General features: G+C 32.5%; 1 protein-coding gene across 1 annotated transcript in view; it reads right to left on the minus strand.

The window, feature by feature from the left end:
• Nucleotides 1–20,744, minus strand: part of LOC114751209 (receptor-like protein EIX2) — a 47,326-nt gene extending 26,582 nt beyond the window's left edge. Inside the window, exon 1 of the mRNA XM_028939873.1 lies at nt 20,362–20,744. Coding sequence (XP_028795706.1) covers nt 20,362–20,650 — 289 coding nt within the window. The 5' untranslated portion in view covers nt 20,651–20,744. The remainder of the gene's footprint in view (nt 1–20,361) is intronic.
• Between the last annotated feature and the right edge of the window lie 3,887 nt (nt 20,745–24,631).

The following is a 24,631-nucleotide window of genomic DNA, read 5'->3' on the forward strand; positions in this document are numbered from 1 at the left end:
CGCCGTGTGAGAAGGTTCATTTCCTTTCTTCTTCTTCCTTGTTTGAACCAATTGATGAAAGATTATTTGAAATAATATTATCTTCTAACTTAAAATCAATCAATCGTTAACATCAATCATTCTCATTTAAGGCGTTCTGGTCATGAATGGTGTCTAGGAAAGTAGAAATAAGAGGCTGTTGTGGCATGAATAACATATTTGTGTGATTAATTTCTAACAACGTAGGTGACACTCCTTAAATTTATTATCACCGTCACCATCATTTGTGGAAATTATTATTATCCAGGATGATGTGGTTGGAAATTCTTGTTCATGAAGTGTGAGAAGGTTCGACTCCTTTTTCCTTCGTCAATAGACCTATTGCTTATAAAATGTAAATCACGCTGAGTTTCTTTTAATTTTATTGTAATTAAAATTAATTTTATTGATCTGAGTCTCATGTCTTTAATAAACCTGAAATTAACCATCTGCATATATCATTTTTTTTTTTTAATTCTAGTGAAATACGAGGATCATACTTCATTATCAGTAAGCTAATCTCTTTTGGGTAATAGGCAAATCTCTTCCAAGTAAATTTGCTTCATTCACGAGGTTTACAGGAATCAAAATATATATGAGATTGTGTCGCATTAATTTGTGTGTATCAGATTGATTGGTTGAGGAAGATAGCTCGTTTGACTTAAAGGTCGAAAAAAAACAAAAAGAAAAAAGCTCATTTGACTCTTCTATTTTGTTCTACCCCTAAAGACATAGACACAGTAATGAGTAGGTATTACTACCATAAAAATACTAGCCTATATTAATAATTTTTTTTTTCAAATACACGTATTACTTATAAGAATGCTGTTAGTAATACATGTAATAATTTCTGCTAGTATACAAATATTTTTCAGAATTCAAATTGCTTAAAATTTATTTGATATCAAGTTATAAGATATGTTAAATAGATACAAGCATATAATTTATTGAAAGTAAAATATAAGAATTGCTAACTTCATTGTTAAACTTTGAAAAAAAACTTCCAGTTAAAATTTAGAAAAATGATATAAAAATTCAGGTGACACCTTGCCTCTGGTCCCTCCAATTAATAATTTTGCAAAGTTTCAAACTTCCCGAACACGGCTTTGACTAATGAGGATTAGAATAACATGCGTTGGAAAAATCCTTCCATGACTTTCCAAATGTCTAACAATATGGAAATGACGCTCAATAGTTTTTCTTCTTCATTCTTTTTTCCGTCAGAAAATTAGGAGTAAGGATTTTTTAAAAATCAAAGGGGAACATCCCTTTTTCTCCTTGAATAAATGTGTGTGTGTATTGGGGGGGGGGGGGAGAAGCATTGTTATGGTCAGTTTATGCAGTATATGAGAAGGTTCTTCTTAATTCCCTTTATCCCCGAATTAATCGTCCGGTTTAGATCGTAGACGATTGTGAGTAGAGGACGTCTGTTTCACAACAGTTTTAGATGATTTATTGTTGCAGGTTTTTTGAGGGTGATAAGCACCTAGGCTCATTGGATCTGGATTGTACAGATATAATGTGGATGATCTAGATTTAGGCATTTTAATTATTTATTTGTAAATAAATAATTATTTTTTAAAAAAATAGTTAAAGGATTATTTTTATTCTAAACTTTATACCCCTTAAAATCATTGCTTTACAAAATAAAAATAAAAAAATAAATTTGGACCTCTAAATCTGATAAACTTGAAATGTTCATCACCACCCAAACTCACTTGAAATGTTCATCACCACCCAAACTCATTTCTTTGTTATTGTGTTCACTTATTAGAGACAGTATTGCTTTTTTTGTATGGTCTGGTAGTTGATCTGTCCTGATAGCTTCTGATGTTTGAATGACGCTATCCATTGTTGCTCTTTCTCTCCTAAAAAAAAATAATACACTAGTTCTATAAAAAATATATATATGATATTTTTTGACAGTCCTAAACATAAAAGTTAAAAAAACTAATTTACAAATTCATTAAGAAATTTGTTTAGTTATTTGTAAAAAAGCATTTTGATTTTCTTAAAATTTCCTTTGTATTGGGGATTACCACCTTGACAGAAAACCTTCTTAATATGTATAATTAATAGAGAGAATTTAAAAAAATTATGAATTTAGGATATTAAATGAATTGATATTATATTTAGAATCGGGCAAAACAAATTCTACTAACTCTTATTTAAAGATGATATCAACTAGAAGCAAAGTTATTAGCCCTGTTTTGTTTGAATTTATTATTAATATTTCTATCGTATTTTGAAAAGTAATTTTATACTTAATTTAATATAAAAAATTGCACAGAATGACAAAAAATTATTCAAGAAGAAAGAAGCAAAGTTATATAGTTATTGTATTAAATAAAAAAATTATATGCCTGCAGAATCTAGTGAGACATGTAAATATGTGCTAGAAATAAAATAAATTTGATTCTGGCACAAAAATGTTTAATCTATTATCTTTGTAAGTTGAACCATCATTATTTGTGTGGGCAATTGTTCCATAGTTAATTATAAGACCCATAGCCATGATAAGTCCATTATCTTGAGTTTATTAAATGGAATAGCTTTTAATGTAATTGATTTTTCAGAGTGGTATCTCAATGATATCGGCCCCCAGAAGAAGGTCTTCTTCGCCATCCACCTAAGTTGTGCAGGAAATATATGATGTTAAAAGTTGAAAAATAATATACAAGTGTTCCAGTCCGCTGAGGGGGGATATAATGTCGTGGTTTTCATTTTTTTTTTTTTCCTCTTTTGGTTGTAGTTTAATTAAATTTAATTAATCACTAATTAAGTAACAAGAAAAATTCATAAGTTTGTGCGTGAACTCTTGAATCATTTAAATATGGTAGTGTTATTATATACAGCCCAATATATGATCATCCTTGAAAGTTGCCCTTTAGACGCTACAATGCTACCAAGAGCTTATGTCTCGATTCTATATCTTATGTTGCCAAGTAGGAGTGGGCGTCTGTGTGTGAAGGGTGTGCGGGTCTTTAAATTGTCTGTATTAATTAAAAAAATGATGTTATAACCCCCACTGTTAGTTCCTTACCAAACATTCGTCAAACAAGAAGTAAAAGAAACAAATTAAAATCATTAACAAGTAAACATATATAATATTGAATATATTTTGAATTAGGGAACTTACAACAGCTAGCTGGTGACCTAGCTTTCATCTTACACAGAAGCATAAAGAGAAAGAAATCTAAACAAAAACGAAAGTAACATATATAGAAGAGCAGATCCAGTCTTGCAATTCACCATCCCAATAGTCAAAACTCGCCAACAAGATGAGAATTTCCGCAACTAGTTTGCAGGGTTGCATTATATTAGTTGTGTATTCACCAGATTGAGATAAACAAATGTAACTTTAAGAAATTTTTTTTGAATAAAAAATTTTGAAACCTTTGAACTCATCAACATTATAAATAGTTTCTCCAGATTGATCATATATTGCAATGCACAACAATAATCCAGCGGATGAATCTTATTATCATGGTGTAACAATTATATAGGAGTAAAAAAAAAAAAATGTTTACCAAACAGCCATGTTACACTGAGTCTTTGTGACCATTCTTTCCTCTGTCAAATTTGAAGGGGAGGAACCCTGTGTCCACTTGTTTATTAGCCATATCTCTCCAAATTCTTCAACGCCATCCTTCCTCTGAATTCAGTATGTCTTCCTGCCATTCCCGAGCCACGCATCCGCAGCAGTTGGTCACTCAAAGACGCATCAAACCACCAAGCTGCCCAGCAGGGCCACTGTCATATCATCACCTCTGGGATGCTTCTATACCCTTTTTATTGCGCCTCTTCCTGTTTGCTTCTCTTCAACACTCTGATTCGCTGTTACTCTCTTGGCCTCTTTCTTGAAGAAGCTGTTAGGTTTGGTATATCTTCCCTAAACTGCCATGCATTTCTGACTTATTGTTCCTTTGACAGCTATACTCATGCCTTCCTCTGTCATGCCTGCGCCAATTCAAACTGCGTTCACCTTGGAATGCAGATTCATTCTGTCATATTCAAAGTGGGTTTTCACTTTCACTTATATGTACAAACTGCTTTACTTCAGGTGTACTCAACGTGGGGTCTCTTAATCGAAGCGGCGCAAGTGCTCGACCGAATGCCTGGAAAAGGGGGGGGGGGGGAAAAACTGTGTTTACATTACTGGTCTGATTAAATGCGGTGAGTTTGACCTTGCCTTGTCATTATTTTATAAAATGCCAGTTCGGAGTGTTTTTCTCCTGCACAATTATTATGGATGGATTCACACGCATGAATAAGCCTAGTAAAGCATTGACTACGTTTAGGGAAATGGTTATTTGAGATAACATAAGACCAACTGAAGTGACTCTTCTGACCATTTTCCCAGCCATTTCAAATCTTGGGTTCATTGTGATTTGTCAATCAGTCCATGGCTATGCGGAAAAGAGAGGCTTCAGTGCCTCTGATATACGCATTATGAATTCACTGATATAATCTTATGCAAAATGTGGATGCATAGCAAGTGCAAGCAGATTCTTTCAGGAGATATCTGCTTACAAGAAAAATTTGGTATCATGGACATCAGTGATCCCAGGTTTTGCAATGCATGGTCTGGGAAGAGAGGCCGTAGAGTATTTTGAAACCATGGAAAAGGCTGGGATCAAGCCAAATCATGTGACGTTTTTGAGTGTTTTAAACACGTGTAGTCATGGAGGATTGGTGGAGGAGGGGCTCAAGTTTTTCCATAAAATGGCTAATGATTGTCAGCTTCTGCCAGATATCAAGCACTATGGCTGTCTATTAGATATGCTTGGAAGGGCAGGCAGGTTGGAGGAAGCTGAAAATATTGCTTTGTAGGTACCTCCTGAGGTTGCCAATGTCGTGATTTGGCGGACACTTCTAGGTGCTTGCAATTTTCATGGAAATGTTGAAATTAGTCAGAGGGTGATGAGGAGAATACTGGAGGTGGGGAGAGAATATTTTGGGGATTATGTTCTTATGTCCAATATTTTTGCTGGTGTTGGAAGGTTTGGAGATGCTGAGAGGTTAAGAAAAGTAATGGATATGAGAACTGCTTTTAAACTTCCTGGCTACAGTTTATTCTAAATGCTATAACATTTCTATTTAAAACAGACACGCAATTTCGCTATAAAAGATATTCAGAATATGCTTAAGGCATCAAATTGTGATAATGCACATTACGATATTTGTTTTGTTCCCTTCGGGTTTTTAACTGTCTAGAGCATATAAAATGGTTGTTTGGAATTGTCATTTACGAATTTTCAAATGTGTTTGTGCTCCACCTTCCAAACCTCGGTGGCTTCTGCGTAAAAGACTTCTGTCTGATTTTAGGAACACAAAAACAGAAACTATTTACGAAGTTCCCGCGTATGAATCTAACTTCATAGCCTACCCAAAGCAGTTTGGTGTCTTAATGTATGTCCGACAGTGGTACCTGGGGCTTTGGCATATGAGTGCTTCCTGGACTCACAAGCATTCCAATATTTACTTTAACTCCAGATCTTCCATTACTTCCTGGGATCTTGACAAGGTTTTGCTTAAAGCTAAATTCTGAGTTGTTTCTAACTTAAAATCTCCGTTTCTTGTGTTTTTTTCTTTAATTAATTAATGCCTTCCACATTTATGAAACATATCTCAGTTTGGATAAATCATATACGTCAATATACATTATTTTAATGTATGTGACGGAGTAGTGCTCTGTTTTGACATTTTGAGCTTCTGAATTTTGCCATTTGAATTTCTGATTTCTAACGTCTGGTTTTACCTTTCTTTCAAAGCCAGCCACAAATTTAATTCATGAGTTCCAATTCGCTTTATTGGAAGTTTAATATCTAATCTCTTTCATTCCTATTTTCTGTGATGTCATCCTCGGTTGAAGAGCTATGGTTCAATTGCAAGTGAGAACTGCGGATCTTCTCTATGCTTTTCTTCATTGTCAACTAAAAATGACCTGAAGTAGCAGAGATCTGAAAGTGAAGCAGAGCAAGGAAACACATCCTGGCCAGAATTTGTGCCCACAAGTGGACCTGATAAAACCCGGAAGATGGATTATATACGTTACGGAGGGCATATCTTAATTGGTGTTCGGGGTCCAAGAGCGGATGCTGCCACACTGAGAAAGCAATTGATTGAGTTTTGCGATCAGAAGCATATGCTCAAGCTTGATAATGAGAGCCTCCCTATAGAACATATCACTAAAGGTATAATGTTCTTGATCATGTATTATGCAGGAGGGTGGTCTATCCAATCCTTCGATACACTGCTACAGGTGGCAAAATCATCAGTGAAAAGGGCGTAGGAACCCTTTTATTAGTCACCGCAAGTTTAAAGCAATGCATTAAGCAATTCAGAAAGTTGAACTTTCTCATGGGAGATAGAGACCCAGATCCACAGCCTTGTTTTAGAATGTTTCATGCCACTCAAGCTCATACCAATGCCCAAATAAACAAGTTTTTGTCAACCATGGTTGAATGGTACAGGTTTGCAGACAATAGGAAAAAGGTTGTTAACTTTTGCTCTTACATAGTACGAGGTTCTATTGCAAAGTTATATGCTGCCAAATACAAGCTCTGTTCACGAGCAAAAGTATACAAGATTGGTTCTCGAAATTTGAGCCGTCCGTTAAAGGAGAAAGAAGGCCAGTCTCCTGAGTGCCATAATTTGCTGAGGATGGGTCTTGTTGAATCAATTGATGGCCTCCAATATACTAGGATGTCTCTTGTGCCTGAGACGGACTACACTCCATTTCCAGGCTGACCATGAAAAGGCATTGCTAGAATATATAAAATTTGAGGATCCAAAGACTTTGGAGGAACAAAGGAGTTCCATGAAGGAACAAGGCCTTGTTTCACCTCAGGATTACATTTCTATGCTTGTTTGGAATTACAAAAGAAGTTCTTTCTTGGTAGATCAGGTTTTCTTAATACAGAGTGACGAAAGCATTACAAAAACCAAGCAGCAATTGCTGGAAGGCTCCGACCAGGGCGAACATATTGACGTAAGCAAAAAAGAGGAAGATACTGATGAAAGTATTGATGAAGCACGGATGTCACAAATAATGGTTTTGTAATTCTGTAGTTTTTATTTAGTAATCTATAACACGTCCTTTTTTTTTTCTCCAAAAGAATATTTCAAGAAATTTTGGAGTCTCAAATGGCAGAAAATTTGACACTTCTTTGAAGGTAGAAGTTTTCAAGCTATGTCTAGCCTAGTCCATATATGCTAATTATCAGTGCATTTGTAAAGTTCTTTTCTAGTGTCTTAACCACAGCAGCACGCTGCATGTTGAATAATGTAATTAATAGTTTCGAATATGATATTGAGACCTAAGAGCGTAGAAGATTAAACCATTGGTCAAATTATTCGCCTAACTTTTGTGTTGATATATATTGTCGTGACTTCAGATACAAGTTGTAATGATGACTGATAGTGTAAGCTCTGTAGAGAAGCCACGAGTTTAATGTAGCAACTTGTAATCAATGTGTTAGTATGCATCAGCTTTTTAGAACTGCTGAGGTAGCCTCTCGCCGCATATGGGATTACTATTGGCCAACATGTTGCATTCCAAGTCCATAAAGTTGATGCTTTCTGTCTTAAATATAAGATTTAGTTTATAGTTACAGACTAGATCTTATATTTAAGACAAGAAATACTATTTCCAGCCTTTAATATAAAAGTTAGGCGAATGATTTGATTTTTAGGCAAAAAAAAGGTAATGATTTGATATTGTTTTAAATATAAGATTTTATTTCGTTGTCTCTTAAATTTATAATTCATTCTTTAAAGTATTCTTATTGATTACATATATTAATGATAGTTATGATTAAAAGTATACTTTAGGAAAATTAACTCGTACTTCTTAAAGATAACTCATTTAACTAAATTTTTTAATTTATCTAAATTACTTAAGTAGTTCTTATATTTATGATCAAGAGTAGTAAGTTTTATGAGCACTGACACAGAGGAAAAAACAAATGACAACTTACTTTGGTAGTAACTTATGTAGAAGCAAAGAGGAACTGAATATGTAAATAACAAATAGGCTATCTACAACCTCCGGTCATTATTATAAGAGTTAGTTTGACATACAATTTAATCCCAAATACAAGACCTCAATTTATTTTGTCTTTCATATTTATTTATTTTTTTCAAAGTAGTTCTTATAATAGTTGCACATGTTAAATGTTCCATTAAATAATAGTTCTGATTAATACACTGATTAGCAAGGACATTATAAGAAAGATGACACATATTTATTACAAATAACTAACTTAACAAACTTTTTTAATCTACTCAAATTAGTCAACTAGCTCTTATATTAAAGATTAGAGGTAGTATTGTATCATTTGATGGTGAGTGTATCTATGTAGTCTCCCCCCCCCCCCCCCCAAAAAAAAAAAACTCGTTTTGATGGTTCTCATGCACACGTTTATTAATTGTCGGCTGAAGATCAAGTTGCTGATTGAAGTTGGTGGGAATGACAACTTGTCTTCATTTTTTTTTTTTTAATGAAAGATGAGTTTGATGGGCCAAACAATAAATAAACTTAATTATATTGTTATTATTTATAACTAATACTATTTTCAATTCTTAATATAAAAATTAGTTGTGGTTGGATTTAGTCCTAAATATAAAATCATAATTTACTTTATTTCCCGTGTTCATCATTTTTCCCAAATTAATTTTCATAAATTAATATATATATATGTGTGTGTTGTCTTGTGGGAGTAATTTAGAAAGATTGTGTTTTTTTTTAATAACTAACAAGTTTATTTGATTTTCTTAATTTATCTAAGGTTGGTATATTTTATCATCAACTATACATATACATGTATATATGAAAAATATGTATGTTAAGTTCTTTATATCTATTATGTTGACTTAATGTTATGTTTTTTTATGTGAGTTTATAATTAAATGATAATATTTTAAAAGTAGGACATATATGTCTATACGTTATTGGAGAACTTGACATAATAAATATAAGAAACTTGATATAAATATGGTCATATATATACACACACGCACACGCACATATTGATTGTTGCATAAACAAACAAGCCATAAAATAAAGGAGAGGACAAATGAGTGTTTTTGCAGATGTTTCCGTGTTTTATGCATGTTTATCCGAAGATGATGATCAAATTGGGGAGAATGAAAACTTTTTCTTCATATTTTTTTTAGTGAAGAACAAAATATGCCTTTGTCGTGTTCGATACAAAATCCCCAAAAGTAAAATAACTAAAATAAATTATCTTGCTATGACTTGTGATTAATATTTTTTCAAGAATTTTAATTATGTTCCATATTAATATAATGATAGTTGTAGAAACAAACAGGCACAGAATACATAAGAACCGACTGACAAATGAGTTACTCCAATGAGAGCCAGAGCATATAATTTTGCGAGTTGTTTAGATGGTTCATCCATGATGCATTTTCTTTTCTCCTATTATTTATCTTTATAAAAAGTACAATTGTTATGAAGTTCTGAGTAAAGAATATAATTACTAAAAAGTTTTAATAACAATAGAGTAGTTTACAATAATAAATTTCATGATAACGAGTAACAATCAATTACTTGTCATTGAGATTTACTAATAATTATTTTATTTCATTAGGATTCCATTGTAATTCTCCCTTCTTATAAAATTAGTATTGTTAAATAAATTAATTTGGGAGAAAATGATAGTTTTTTTTAAATATCCAACTATTCATATTTGTAACTTGTAAGTGACGTCAACTATAACTTAAAATAGCACAACAGCCTCCTACTTACGCCTATCTTTTGAACATCCAAATGTGTTTCATGTATTTTTATATAAAATCTGAAAAATAAACTATGCTATCATAACTTATAAATAACGTAATTTATTTTATTATAAATTGACACACACATGTGTACACAAATTTACATATAATATTTGAAAAGTCATTGGCGGCCGGAAAAAAGAAAAGAAAAGAAAAAGTCATGCTATCCAAAAATTATGCTAGTTTTCCACAATTCTTTTTCTTTTTCAAAAGTTTTCCACAATTCTTGTAGTTAACTCGGCTCGAACTAGTTTTATACTCTCTCCATTCTAAACAAAGAAGCGATTTGATTGACTCTGTTTTATTTTGATCTTAAGCATAAAATTTAATCCCTTATGTTTCCCATATTTGTTAATTGTTTTTTTTTTCACTGACTACCTCTACTAATTGCAGACATTTAATTTAATTTGTCCTATCAATAACGATAGCTTTGAAGGAGATGCATTTTTTTTTGGCCAACTTGAAGGAGATGTATTTTACAAAAACTAATATGCCTTTTTTTTTTTGAGCAAAACTAATATGCCTTTTACAAATAAATAAATTAACTATTTTTCTTAATCAATGTAAATCAATTATCTAAGCCCTACATTTAAAATCAGGGTTACACACACACACATTAATAGAGTGATATTTTATGTCAGTTCCTTTACATTAGTTACTTTTTGAAATGCCTAATTTACAAGTGAGATTTTCAATGGTTTGACTCTCCAATCTCCATTATTGAAGTTAGAAAAGCCGTCTCTCCCTCCCTCCCTCTCCCTTTCTCTCTACATGTAATGTTCCTCGCAGCCAAGTTGGTTTTTTCTTTATAAAAGACAAAATCATATTATAATAAAAATATCATGATACAAGACAGATATAGAAAGTGAACAAGAATGAGAATTAAAAAGCCTATAAAAAAATGTTGGTTGTGTTATTCAATTTGTGACATCCGAAAAAGAAGCGGGCACAGAGAGGATATCCTGTTATATAACATATGCTTCAAATCAGAATTAGAACGGTTCAATTGAATGAATTAATGCAGATAACCTGAAGATTTAATCTTCGTGAAGAAAAAATTTTCATTTTTTAAAAACCCAACATAAATTAGCAGCACAAAAACATTGAACGAGAAAGACATTACAACCTGTATATATACCACCTGTCCCATATAAACTGCTGCAAAGGTAATCCATTAAAAAAATAGAATGAATATCACTGATGATCCTTATAGCTTTATTTAATTTTGGTTTTAGTTTTTATAGTTTCAAATAGGTGGTTTTGATCTTTATAGTTTCACAAGGATTTGATCCGATTTTAAGTATAGAGGACAGAAACCATAACCTATTAAAAATATGGAGACCGTTTGTTAAATTACCAAAAGGTTATGAAACTATAGAAACCAAAACTGATGATTTAAAACTATGGGGATCAAAATCAAAATTCAATCAAACTATAAAGACTAATAATGTCATTAACTCATAAAAATAATAGCATCAAATGAGAAGATCCGTTTGGAAAATGGGATACACTAGCCATCAATATATATATATGTAGTTTTCCTCAATTTTGAATTAGGTCTTGAGCTTTTTTTTTATTTTATTTTATTGGATCCTTTAACTTTTTACAGTTTGAACCGTTGATCCCTGCCATTAAATAAGTATTAACACCGTTAAATACTTCTCCTAAGAAGCAGCGAACATCTTAAAGATCTTCTCCACTGATCAGCTTGACTTTGTTTGGAACCTCTATTACTTGACCCGCTTCTTGCCAGTTGCCAAAGGGATAACTCTCATTATATGCATATAATGATTCGATGAAAATTACAGAGATTCTGCGGTCATATATTATAAAATTATATATATAGTAAAGATTCTGAGAAATCTATAATCGATTCTTGAAGACAGCCTTTGTGTTGCTAATGAACACTTTTAGTCTACTCTGTTTTTCTATTACCGAAACAGGGGAAGCTTGAAAAGAATAGTTGGTACAATAGTATGCAAATGACATAATATTCTATTTTACTCTCAGATTCCCACCGTTCAGATTCTCACTACTTCCTTAAATAAATAAATAATGAATGGAGGAATTACAATAAATAGGAGCAAATGTTGCTCTCAAGTGTTGCACATAGAAGCAGCAGAAATAGGAAAGACAATGTCAAGATAAGCATTGGTGGCTTTTGAAGGAAAGGGATTGGATAAGACGAGACTGGGTCTAAATTATCCGTTCAAAACTTTAAATGAAAGGAATCACAGTAGTAATGAGAATCTTGTAATATTTAAATAAAAAGACATTAATAATTCACAAACAAATGGAGCATCCATGCATAGATCTTATACAATTCAACAAAAGAGTTAATAAAGCACAAATGTGACATGTTTTTTTCAAACGATGTCGTTTTAACTTTAACAAAGAGAGAGGGAAAAAAAAATGAAATTTAATCCTTCCAACTAAGAAATTGGTTTATTAGTTTGACTGCCTAATCTGGATTGAGTTTTCATTCCATGAGTATCATATAATTAAAAAAAAGAATTGACATAGATCTTTCTCACAAAATGCTTTTTCTTTTAACAGGACACGTAAAACCAGCAAGTATATAAATCCGTAAACACCCTCCAAACGAAGTATCAATATCCTAATACTAAACACACTTATCGTCTATGTCTCGATCTTCTCTCAAATTCCCCACTTTGATTTTGAGAACTTATTAATGGCGGAGCTACAAGCCCCTTCTAGTCTTGTCTTCACCGTGAGGAGGTGCCAACCGAAGCGTATTGCTCCCCGAAGCCTACTTCTCAGGAAGTGGAGCTTCTTTCAGACACTTGTGTTTTACTATCCATTTGCAGGAAGACTCAGAGAAGGTGAAGGTCGCAAACTTTTGGTGGATTGTAATGGGGAAGGCGTTATGTTCATTGAGGCTGATGCTGATGTCACCCTTCAACAGTCTGGTGATGATCTTCATCCTCCATTTCCATGCTTCCAAGATCTTCTTTACTATCCCCCAGGTTCAGATAGAAACCTTTACTGCCCCATCTTGCTCATTCAGTTCTCACATTCATCTCTCTCTCCGTTTTTTTTTTTTTTTGCTAAAGTATATACTCTCCTGTCTTTAGAGAATTAATTAATTTGTATAAATTAAGAAAATGTGTTGCTTTTTCATAAAATATTTCTTTTTCATAAAATATTTCATTTTACTTATTTTGTCATTTGGATCGGAAACCACTTGCTTAATATGAAAAGTCCGTTAATACGTATAATCAATAAAGAGAGTTTAGGTAAAAAGTATAAACTTGAGAAACAAAATGAATTGAAATATTACATTTAGAATTAAAGCAAATCTCCTTACGAGAGATTTTTATCCTCTCTTCTTATCATATTTCTCTTCTTTTTCTCCTCATCCCATCCTTACCATTCTAAATATAAGATCAACTTAATTCTTAACTAATTAGAACAATGATTAAAAAATACCTGTTAAATTTTAAAATAATAAATAGGTGACTTTAACATATTCTGACATGTAAAAGTTATTACAAGAATAGTTAGCACCAACTATTTGTCATTTTGAAATCCAACGAGTATTTTTTCTTTTGGCCATTTTCCCTTAATTAGTTATTTGTAATTTATGATATAGAGAATTTGTGACATTTCTTCAAATATGACTCTACTATTTAGTTACTAAAATTTAATGCGCAGAGATTAAAAAAATATATAGTTCAATAAATAGGATATATTATAGAAAAGAAAATTTTAATATATGGTTGACAAGAACAAATGTGACCTGATATTTAATTAGAATCAAGCTAAAATCTTCAAGTAGACGTTATATCTATGATGAGAAGCAGTGCGTGTATCAGAGAGGGAATTTTGCAATACTAATATGGAGAAGTTCTTGTGTGAACCCGCCGCACCACATTATTTGTGGTCTATGCAATAAAAGAGAGCCAGCTCATATAACTTCATTCTTACATGGCTCCTCGAAATATTAACCAGTGGGTCCCACAAATTTTTATACTATTTTCAATCCTTAATATAACAACTTGTTTGACTTTTATTTTGATCAAAAATATAAGACTCCAATCCACTTTGTCTTTCATATTTATATATTTTTTTTAAAAGTAGTCCTTCTAATAATGGTAATTCTAGCCAATACACTTGATTAGCAAGGATATTTTAGAAAAAATAACACCTATTTAAGACAAATAACTAACTTAATTTACTTCTTTAATTTCTTTAAATTAATCAACTAGCTCTTATAATTACGACCGGTAGTATTTAACCATCTCTCTCCATCAATTTATTTCTCTCTCTTCATCTGACTTTCACTTCCAACAATGCCCATCTTTCTCTTCCATCGAAACACGGTACCGTTTCCCTTTGCTTGAAAGCTTTGCAGTTAAAAAGTAAGTTAATTTGCTCCTAAAAAAAGTAAGTTAATTTGCTTAGTTTAACAGAATTTCCAAATTATATTCCTATCAATTTTTCATATTAGAAAAGCCATGCATTTTAATTTTACTAGAGAAATACATCTAATGAATCTAAGTATAGAACAAAATTTTATCTTTTGCATTCTAAAATATATTTTTAAATACATTTAGTACATTAAAATATTTTTTTTTAATTTTACACTTAGTATAACAGAGAAGTTGTTACTAAAGATCAGATGTAGTATTTCGTCTAGTAAATTTATTTACCTTTATTAGTTATATCAATTGAAATAAATAATATACGTATAATATATATTGCAACTACATTCAAACCCAATCCCATGTTTATTATTTTAATTATATCTATCAAAGTTTTTAAATTTGCATGGATCAATAATTTTATATACTGACTTTTATATTAGGTTAAAGTATGCATTTAGTTTTTTTATTTTTATATAAGGTTTTAGTATGGTTTTTTAACTTCAAAAAGTATATTTTTAGTCCTTTAATTTTAAAATCGTTAGTCTTAAATGAGAAACATAGTAGATTAAAATTTATATTTAAAACTAAATTAAATATCAAATTATTTATTATATTAAATATCGGAGATAATAATATATTAAGAAACCCCAAGTGTACAGTGCCCCAAAACCGGCTGTAGATATAATTAAAATTAACTGTACAGCTTTGTCAAAAAGACAAAACTGTAGAGTTTTTAAGTTGAACAAAAACGTGTCATGCTTCGGTGGACGATAAAAAGGGTATATTTGGAAGTGAAAATGGGGGGAAGGGAGAGAAATTAATTCTTGGACAGAGAAATTGCTAAATAAAAATTGGTGCGACCCACAGAGATTATCTCTTCACCATCTCTCTACTATGGAACCAATTTCGGTGCTCATCTCAGAAGCTCATCAGATCTGAATCGTCTATATCTCATTTGAACGGTTCAGATTTAAAATCTTTAATGACATGATCCATCTTCATAAATTATAGGTAACTTGTCAAGTGTGGTGGCTTCATCTTTGGTCTTCGCATGAATCACAGTATGAGCGATGGACCTGGTATTGCACAATTCATGAAAGCCCTCGCCGAAATAGCCAAAGGTGCAACCCAACCTTCGATTCTCCCAGTCTGGAACAGAGAGCTTCTAAACGCAAGAGACCCACCAAACATTACATGCACCCATCATGAGTACGATGAAGTGGCCGGTGATCCTATTCCCTCTACCAACATTGTTCATCGGTGTTCTTCGGACCCTCCGAAGTCTCATCCCTCCGTAGATTACTCCCCAACCACCTAACCCAATCAATCTCATTCGACCTTGTCACGGCTTGTCTCTGGTATTGTCGTACAAAAGCTTTAGACCTAGACTCACAAGACGATGTTCGTCTCATGTTCCTGGCTAATGCACGCATGGGACGTGATATATTCAACCCTCTGTTACCAAAAGGGTATTATAGGAACGCCGTGGTGCTTCCGACGGCGGTTTCAACCACCGGAAAACTGTGTGAGAGTCCGTTAGAGTATGGTTTGGAGTTGGGTAGAGAAGCAAAGGATGTAGTGAATGGCCAGTATTTTCACTCTGTGGCTGATTTCTTGGTGAGTAGAGGACAACCCAGTTTCACAACAGTGAGGTCGTTTATTATTGCAGATTTTTCTCATCTTGGATTTAAAGATGTTGATTTTGGGCGGGGCAAAGGCTGTGTATGCTGGTCCTGTTTTGAGTGGACTTGGCACTTTTCAAGGATTCACTTTATACATTGGATATACAAATAGCAAATGTGAGGAAGGAAGAATCATAACTGTTTGCCTTCCACCAGAAAGCATGAAGAAATTTGCCAAAGAGTTGGATCTTATTCTTAACAATGTTGACCAATCTGCCATTGATGGTTAATGCGTAGATGCATGCAAAAATGCCGTCAAGTATTTGCATTTTTATTGTGTTTATATATATATATGTATGTGTATGTGTATGTATATGTATGTGCATGTACGTCGTATGTATGTTCATGTTTGTTTATGGTGATGTCCGTTGTAATGCATTGAAGCTGTTCTGCAGTAGTATACCTATGGAGTACGGTAGTAGAAAGTGCCTTTATTAATATGAGAGTTTTGTTTAGCAAACCATAATTTTCTAGTGAAATCGTTGCTAGTTATGTTAGACTAAAGTTGACCAGAAATCCCAATCTGATTCTGTGACTGGTGGTTGTTGGGATGATGATTGAACCAGACACATACTTTTGATCAGCTTGAACTATTTTGGTTGCTGGTAATCGGAGTGATGGGATATGGAATAATGACTAATTAGGATTTTTTATATTTCATATATTTATCATTATTAGAAATAGGGTTTTAATTTTGATTGCTATCTTTTATTATCAATTATCATTGTCATTTAATTTTAAGATTTCTAGAATATTACGCATTTAATTTCTAGAGTTAGGTTGAGACTTATAAATAGAACATCAACTCATTTGCTTTGTACGCCTTATGATTTGAATAAATATATTATTGAGTTTCTCCTCCTCTGAGTTCTCTTCACCCTTTTTCTGTCTGATTTGTCCTTTCTTTCTTGCTGTTCTCTTTCCTCTATTCTCTCTCTTCCCCTTCTCTTTTCCTCTTTTCTCCCATTCACCTCCCCGTCCTGCATCATAGAGACATTATTGCTTCTGTGTATGGTCAATTTGGTCATCTAATATGCTTGGGGATGACGCCCTCTGACGTCAACAACTTGTGAAAAGAAGAAAATATAAAAGTTTGTCCCATAATGGCTACTACCTTTGTTGTTTAATCCAATATCTTTGAAAGTAGTTTGACCCATTAATGGATGTTAGTGAATAATTGTATTATGCAATGAACGTAATGGTTAAAAGAAACCATACTTTTTCTTTGCCAAGAAATAGAACCGTACATGATGAAATTGCTCTTTTAACACTAAACTCTGCAGTGATTCACAGAACATCTCACTCAATATGGATCAGGGAACATTGCAACGGCTAACAAGTGACCTAGCTTTCATCTTACATCGAAACATAAAGAGATAGAAATATGAACAAAACAAGAAAGTAACATAGAAGATGGAGCAGATCCAGTCTTGCTCGCTCGTAATTTAGCATCCCAAAATAGTCAAAACCTCGCCAACAAGATGATTATTTCTGCAACTTTCTCCAACCATCTACGTGATCAAGCAAAGTCATCACATATTCTTAAATTATACAAAGTATATATGGGCTCAGATATAATTCACATGTGTCACATGGTAACAGCAATTCACTAATATATTATGACAATGTGCATACTCTTCAATTAGCATCAAGGGTTGCGTTATATAGTAGTTGTATATTCATGAGATTGAGAGAAACAAAAGTAACATTAAGAAATTTTTTTGAACAAAAATATATAAAAATTTTGAACTTATCACATAGTAAATAGTTTCTCAAGATTGATCATATATTGCAATGCACAACAATATTCCAGTGGATGAATCTTATTATTAGGGTATCACAATTATATTGCAAAAAAAAAATGTTTACCTATTACCCTTGGAATCTTCTCTTTATCTTTGCCTTCAAAATAGCAACTTGAACATAAATCCAGTCATACATGTTTTCGAAGAAGTGAAAAAAGGAATGTTGCCAAGACTTCTTGAGAATTAAAGTCCCACAAACTCCCCAAAATCCAGTAATGAAGCCAAGAGCCATGCTCACATAAAACCCAAAGCTTATGAGATTATCACCTCCATCTACATCAATGTCACGTGGATTGGGATTCAGATCTGAACTCCCATCTCTTGGACATCTCTCTGTAAGTGGAGGGCCACAAAGCCCCTGGTTTCCTATATAATCGAAGGCACTAAAGGATTGAAGTTGGGTGCTAGTTGGAATTTTTCCTGATAAATTGTTGAAGGCCAAGTTCAGCACACTGAGAAAACTCAAACTTGAGAAGCTGATAGGAATTTCACCAGAAAGAGAGTTGTATGATAAATCAAGTGATTCCAACCTTTTCATTTGACCCATGTTCACAAGAATGGAACCTTTCAAATGGTTTCTAGACAAGTTTAGGGAAACCAATGCCACAAGTGCAGCTATGCTACTTGGGATTTCTCCTGTTAAGTGATTGCAAGAGAGATCAATGGTTTTCATGAATCGAAGGTTCTTACTGTACTCAACATATTATCCTTTCCATGACAATGTTGCAGTGTCCATAATTGATGATACAGCAAAGAAATAAGAAGCATCGTATGCAATGACTTCGCTCATAGATGTTATATTTGACATAGCACTCAAATTACCAAAGCAATGAGGTATATTTCCCGTTATATTATTTCTTGAGAGATCTAAGATTTGAAGAAATGGCAAATTACATAAATTTGAAGGAATGCTTCCGTAAAGATTGTTTGCTTGCAAACGTAGACCAATCAAATTGTGCAAGTACTGCCCTATCCATGATGGCAATTTTCCAGCCAAATTGTTCTGTCCAAAAATCAATGAACAACAAGTACGAAGAATTCATGAAAGCTGGCAATTTCCCAGAGAGGTTATTGTTATTCAGATGGATACTTTTAAGATTGTTCAAAGTACCAACTGAATTTGGTATTGCCCTGTAGAAATGATTGTTTTCCAATCTTAGAACCTCCAATGAAGGAAGTTGCCCCCAGCAATCAGGAAGTCTTCCCGACAAAAAATTGCTTGAAATGTCAAGATGATATAAGCTTGCTTGATGAGTTGCACAGATGAAAGATATGGTTCCTGAAAACATATTATTTGAGAGAAGCAACGCTATTGTTGCATTTGGTGGGAAATATGGTAGGGGACCAGATAGATTGTTAAAACTCAAATCCATTGCATATTTGTCCATTTTCAAGATTGGTTTTGGCAGCTCCCCATAAAGTTTGTTGTGGGAAAGATTCAATTGTTGTAAAGGAGATAGCCAAAGCCATTGAGGAATCGAATCTGAAATTGACGCATCAGAAATGTCCAACAACTGAAGCTCCCTTTGATACTTTAACCAGCTGGGAAAGTGGGGTCCAAAATTACACGATGCTGCTGTAAACAATTTCAATTGAAAAGGTGGCACAAAATGCGAACTGAAGTTGAAAAAAACCATATTCTGTGACACATCTAAATACCTCAAGTTAGAGAGAGTTGAAAGATGTGTTTCATTAATGACAGAATTCAACCTGTTTGAAGAAAGATTCAGTTGGACAAGGTTTGGAACTTGTCCAAAGACACTTGGATGAATATTCCCATTCAACCTATTTGAAGAAAGATCCAAGTAAACAAGGTTTGGAACTTGTCCAAACGCACTTGGATGAATACTTCCATTTAGCCTATTGTTAGACACATATAAGCTCGCCAACGATATAAATCCAGCAAACACCGGTAATGGCCCATGAAGACCAGTGTTCACAAGATCTAAGGTCACCAGATTTGAAAATCTTGAAAAATCGGGAAATGGTCCGCTACTAAAAGGATTGTCATTTAAAAACAAGTCCTTTATACTATTTTGAGCGCACCTTAACTGTGGTATCCAATCACTTAATTGACCTGAAAAATTGTTGTTGGACAACAGTAATTTTTTCAGTCTACACAAATTCGAGATGGATTTTAGGATGCTGTTCTCAAGTTCATTGACTTGAAGATCAAGAAATTCAACAGAAGTGGTGTTTAGGAAAGCATCTGAAGAAATATGTCGCAAAGAATTACAAGAAAGAGACAAAGATTCAAGAGAATTCATATTTGAAAAAGTATTTGGAAAAATATGTTCCAAAGCGTTATAACTGAGATCAACATCTGTTAAGACCTTGCTAACGTTAGACAACCAGGATAGGATTGAAGAGTCTAAATAATTTTCTGAAGATCCAGGACTCTGAGGGAACTGGAAGAGTTAGCGTGGACAAATGAAGTAGGATTGACATGAGACATAAGAGCACAATCACCCAAGTGAATCTCACATAGATGAGGAGCTTTGGATAATGATGATTGCCAATCAACAGCTTGACTTAGATTGACGCCTGAGAGGGCAAGAGATCTCAAAGAAGAAAGGTGAAAAACCCACTCAGGATCTTTCACAATCAAGTCATTAGAGCTAAGGTCAAGAGTTTGCAAACGGGATAGATTTTGCAGCCCAGGAGGAATAGTGCCACCAATTGAAGCACTCCAAATACTTAACTCTCTTAGTTGACGAAGTGAGCCAATGCATTCTGGAATTTTGGTCCCTTCGAAATTGTTGTCATTGAGATTCAAGTAAGTTAGATGCTGCAAATCACATAATGAGGAATCGATATTACCTCCCAATCCTTCGCCAAATTCACTCCACTGAGCTTGAAGTTCGAGCTTGATAACATGACCAGTCAAATTATTGCATGATACTCTACTCCACTCACAGCAATCAACTTCACTTTTCCAGGTAGACAACATGCCGGACACATCAACGAAACCATGTTTTAATTTGAGAAGAGCTTCCTTATCTGTCTCTGCGCAACTGATGTTTATATTGGAACACCCTGCACACCAAAAGCGACATAAAACTCCAACAAGCCAAAAGAAATTGAACTTAGAGTTGAACATGCCTAGGATTCTTTTCAATTGGATATAGTAAGAATAGGGTAGGCGTCTTGTGGATGTGAAGTGAGTGATCCTTGGGTCATTTATACACAAGCGGTTCACCAAAGTTTTCAAATAATTTTATTTTACAACGTAGAAATATTGGCGTCAACTAGCGTGATAAATATTAGTAACTCAATAGAGGAAGATTTTTGGTTCATGAAAAAGGACTATAAAATTTTTATTTAAAGTAAAAACAATTGATGTTAAAAACATTCTTATCATTTAATTAATTTGATTCGTCTAAATTTTCTATCAATAAAACAAATTGTTCGCATCAGCTGATGAAAGTTGATTTGAAATAATTATTTAATTTATAACTTCAAATTAATCAATCAATAGTTAACATTAATTAATAACTCTCATTTGAGGCATTCTGGTCATGAGAGGTGTCTAAAAATAATAGAAAGAAATGGTTGTCGTTGCATGTATGATTGATTTGTGTCATTAATTTTTAACAACGTAAGTGACGCACTCATCAACATCACCATCATTTGAGGAAATTATCATTGACGATTATGTGGTTGGAAATTTTTGTTGATGCTGTGAGAAGGTTCGTCTCCTTTTTCATTCTTCTATAGATGAATACATGGATCAAACTTGAACCAAGATCTACGTATAAAATACAAATCATGCCAAATTTCTTTTAATTTTTTTGAAGTAAATGTTAATTATCTGAGTCTAATGCCTTCAGTAGCATTTTAAATTATTCACCCACATATATCATTTTTTATTTATTTATTCTGGTGAAATACGAGGAGCATATTTCATTAGCAGTAAAAGCTCATCTCTTTTGGGTAATATAATAAACAAATCTCTTCAGCTAAATTTTCTCCATTCACAATGATTAGGAACCAATCATCTAATTGATACGCATATTGTCTCAGTTTGATTGGTCGAAGAATATATATGTGTGTGTGTGTAGAGTAGATGTCCGAAAAATATCACAGAACATCAATATTCTCTCAAAACCTTCCCTAATTTTCTAAAACAATTTCCTATTTTTATTTTTTAGATATATGTATTAGTTATGAAAAAGTATTGTTAATAATACTTGTAATGAATCAGCAATTGCTTCTATTAATGTTTTCTTGTATCATTAATTTTTAATAATATATCTGACACTCCTCAAATTTACCATCACCATCACCATTTTCTACGAAATTTTTGTGATCGCAAATTTTCATTCATGTCATATGAAAAGGTTCATCTCTTTAACCATTTTTGAATATCCCAATCAATCTTGAATCAAAATATAAATGACGCCGAATTTAATATTACTGAACTTAGTATTAATTATATTTATATGAGACTATAAATGACGCCGAATTCCTTTTAATATTATTGAAATTAATATTAATTTCATTTATATATATGAGACTATAAATGACGCCGAATTTTTATAGTATTACTGAAATTAGTATTAATTTTATTTATATCAGTCTCATGCCTTCAAAATATAAAACTTAAATTGATCATCAACATATATCGTTATTTGTTTATTCTCGTGAAATACGAGGACCATGCTCCCCTGGCCGTAACCATTAAGGCTAATCTCTTCTAATTGAACACTTAGATATCAAAATATTGTAAAAAAATGAGTATGTTGCGTTAATTTATTAGTGCTTCCTCCCAATAATATAAAAATTAGATAACTAATTTAAAAATATTGATTAAATTAGTTATTTGAAATAAATATATATTGATTTTTTTTAAAAATGTCATTACCAAGCGCATGCATTATAACTATCTTTTAATAAAATCTTGATATGTGTAATTAATAAATTTTTTTAAAATAAATTATAAATTATGACACAAAGTGAATTAACTATATCTATGGACAAACACGGCTTTGACTTGTCAGAGTCAGAGTAAATTCCTACCTTATCTTTTTGTAGCTAACATGTGTCAGTTTGGTAGAGGAAGATGTGATATGAACGAGCTAAGGGCAAGGCGGTGCCTTAAATAATGACTCTTTTGTCTGTAATATATAAAATGGCAAAATCAGTATTAAATTTTAAAATAATAAATATGTGATTTTAACATATTTTGACTCAAAATCATTAGGAAAGTATCAAATACTCAAAAAAATTTTATAAGAGTAGTTAGCATAACATATTTATCTTTTTAAAATTGAGCAGATATTTTTCCTTCATTTTCCCTAATTAAGTTACATGAATTAAAAAAATTAGTTATTTATAAAAAATGTATTGATTTTTTTAAAATATCATCTTGAACTATTTGCATTAAAATTACTCATCCATGAAAATCCTCTTAATACGTGCAGTCTCTCTCGAGCATTAGAGATTTTTTTTTTGGAACCACTTTAATCCTTTTTGGATTTCCAGGATACTTAAAAATCTCACTCCCTACTATAATTAATGGATTACTCTTCATTTGATAACCCCTTTATTTCTTGGTGAACATTGAAAATCTATAAGTAATTTTAGAAAATTCGAAATAGCGTGGCTTAAGTCTCGATTTTAAGATCTCAACTTGCTTTCCATTCCTGAAAAGCATGCAACCAAGCATCGTTCATTAACGGCTTTTTATTGTTTTACTTCCTTTCAGCTTAACTTTTTTAACCTCTCTTTGCTTGCACGATAATATTTATACATACTTGAGTCACCATCCTCTTAATTTGATCAGTCTTAATTCTTATTGAGAAGGCAAATTGTTTGAACCAACTGATTAAAGTTTATTTGAAATAATTCATTAATTTATAACTTAAAATTAATTAATGGTTAACATCAATCATCCTCATTTCTGGTATTTTGGTCATGAAAAATGTTTAGAAAAAGTATAAATAAGAAGTTGTCGGGCCATGCATAACTGACTTGTGCCATTTATTTCTAGTAATACAAGTGACAATCGAATTTATTATTACCATCACTATCATTGACAATGATGTGTTTCGAAATTTTTGTTCATACCGTGTGAGAAGGTTTTTCTCCTTTGTTCTTCCTCAATAGATGAATATACCGATCAAACGTGAATCAAAATCTATTTATAAAATATAAATCACGATTAATTTCTTTTAACTTTGTGTCATTAATATTAATACAAGGGAGCAGCGGAGGGACTGTGGCTTTTCCAACTTTTCATACGTGCAAGTTATAATTGAATTAAAACTTAAAAGGTTAATTTCACAGAATAGATTAATATGTATTAATATAATTCCCACCTTATCTTTTATTGGATACCACGTATATATTGGTTGAAGAAGATACAAATCACGAGCTCCATTGACTTGAAGGTCAAAATAAATAAAAATTAAAAAGAATAAAAACTCGTTTGACTCTTCTATAGAATATTCTACACGTAAAGACATAGATATTGCAGTAGTGGTAATAGAATTAATCAATGGTTAACATCAATCAATTTCATGGGAGGCATTATGGTCATGAAAGGTGCCTTAAAAAGTAGAAATAAGATATTGTCGGGGCATGTATGACTGAGTTATGTGATAAATTTCTAATTACGTAAGCAATACTTCTCCAATTTAGCAACACTGACAATCAACATCATTTGTGGAAATTATCATTAACAATTACGTGGTTGGAAATTTTTATTTATGCCGTATGAGAAGGTTCATCTCCTTTGTTTTCTTCTTTTTCAATAGATGAATATATATACCAATCAAGTTTGGGTGACAAACCTATGTTTTTATCTCTTTTTAGTGGGTTTTTGTATTGGTCCTTAATTGCATTATTTAAGTATAATTCATATTAGAATGCTTTACCTTGAATTAGTGCATAATAGGAGTAAATTTATCGTAATTGTGATTGATTGATC

This window comes from Neltuma alba, unplaced genomic scaffold (assembly GCF_004799145.2).
Source record: "Neltuma alba isolate B1F8T4 unplaced genomic scaffold, ASM479914v2 tig00006815_pilon, whole genome shotgun sequence".
In the NCBI taxonomy this organism is placed as follows: domain Eukaryota; kingdom Viridiplantae; phylum Streptophyta; class Magnoliopsida; order Fabales; family Fabaceae; genus Neltuma; species Neltuma alba.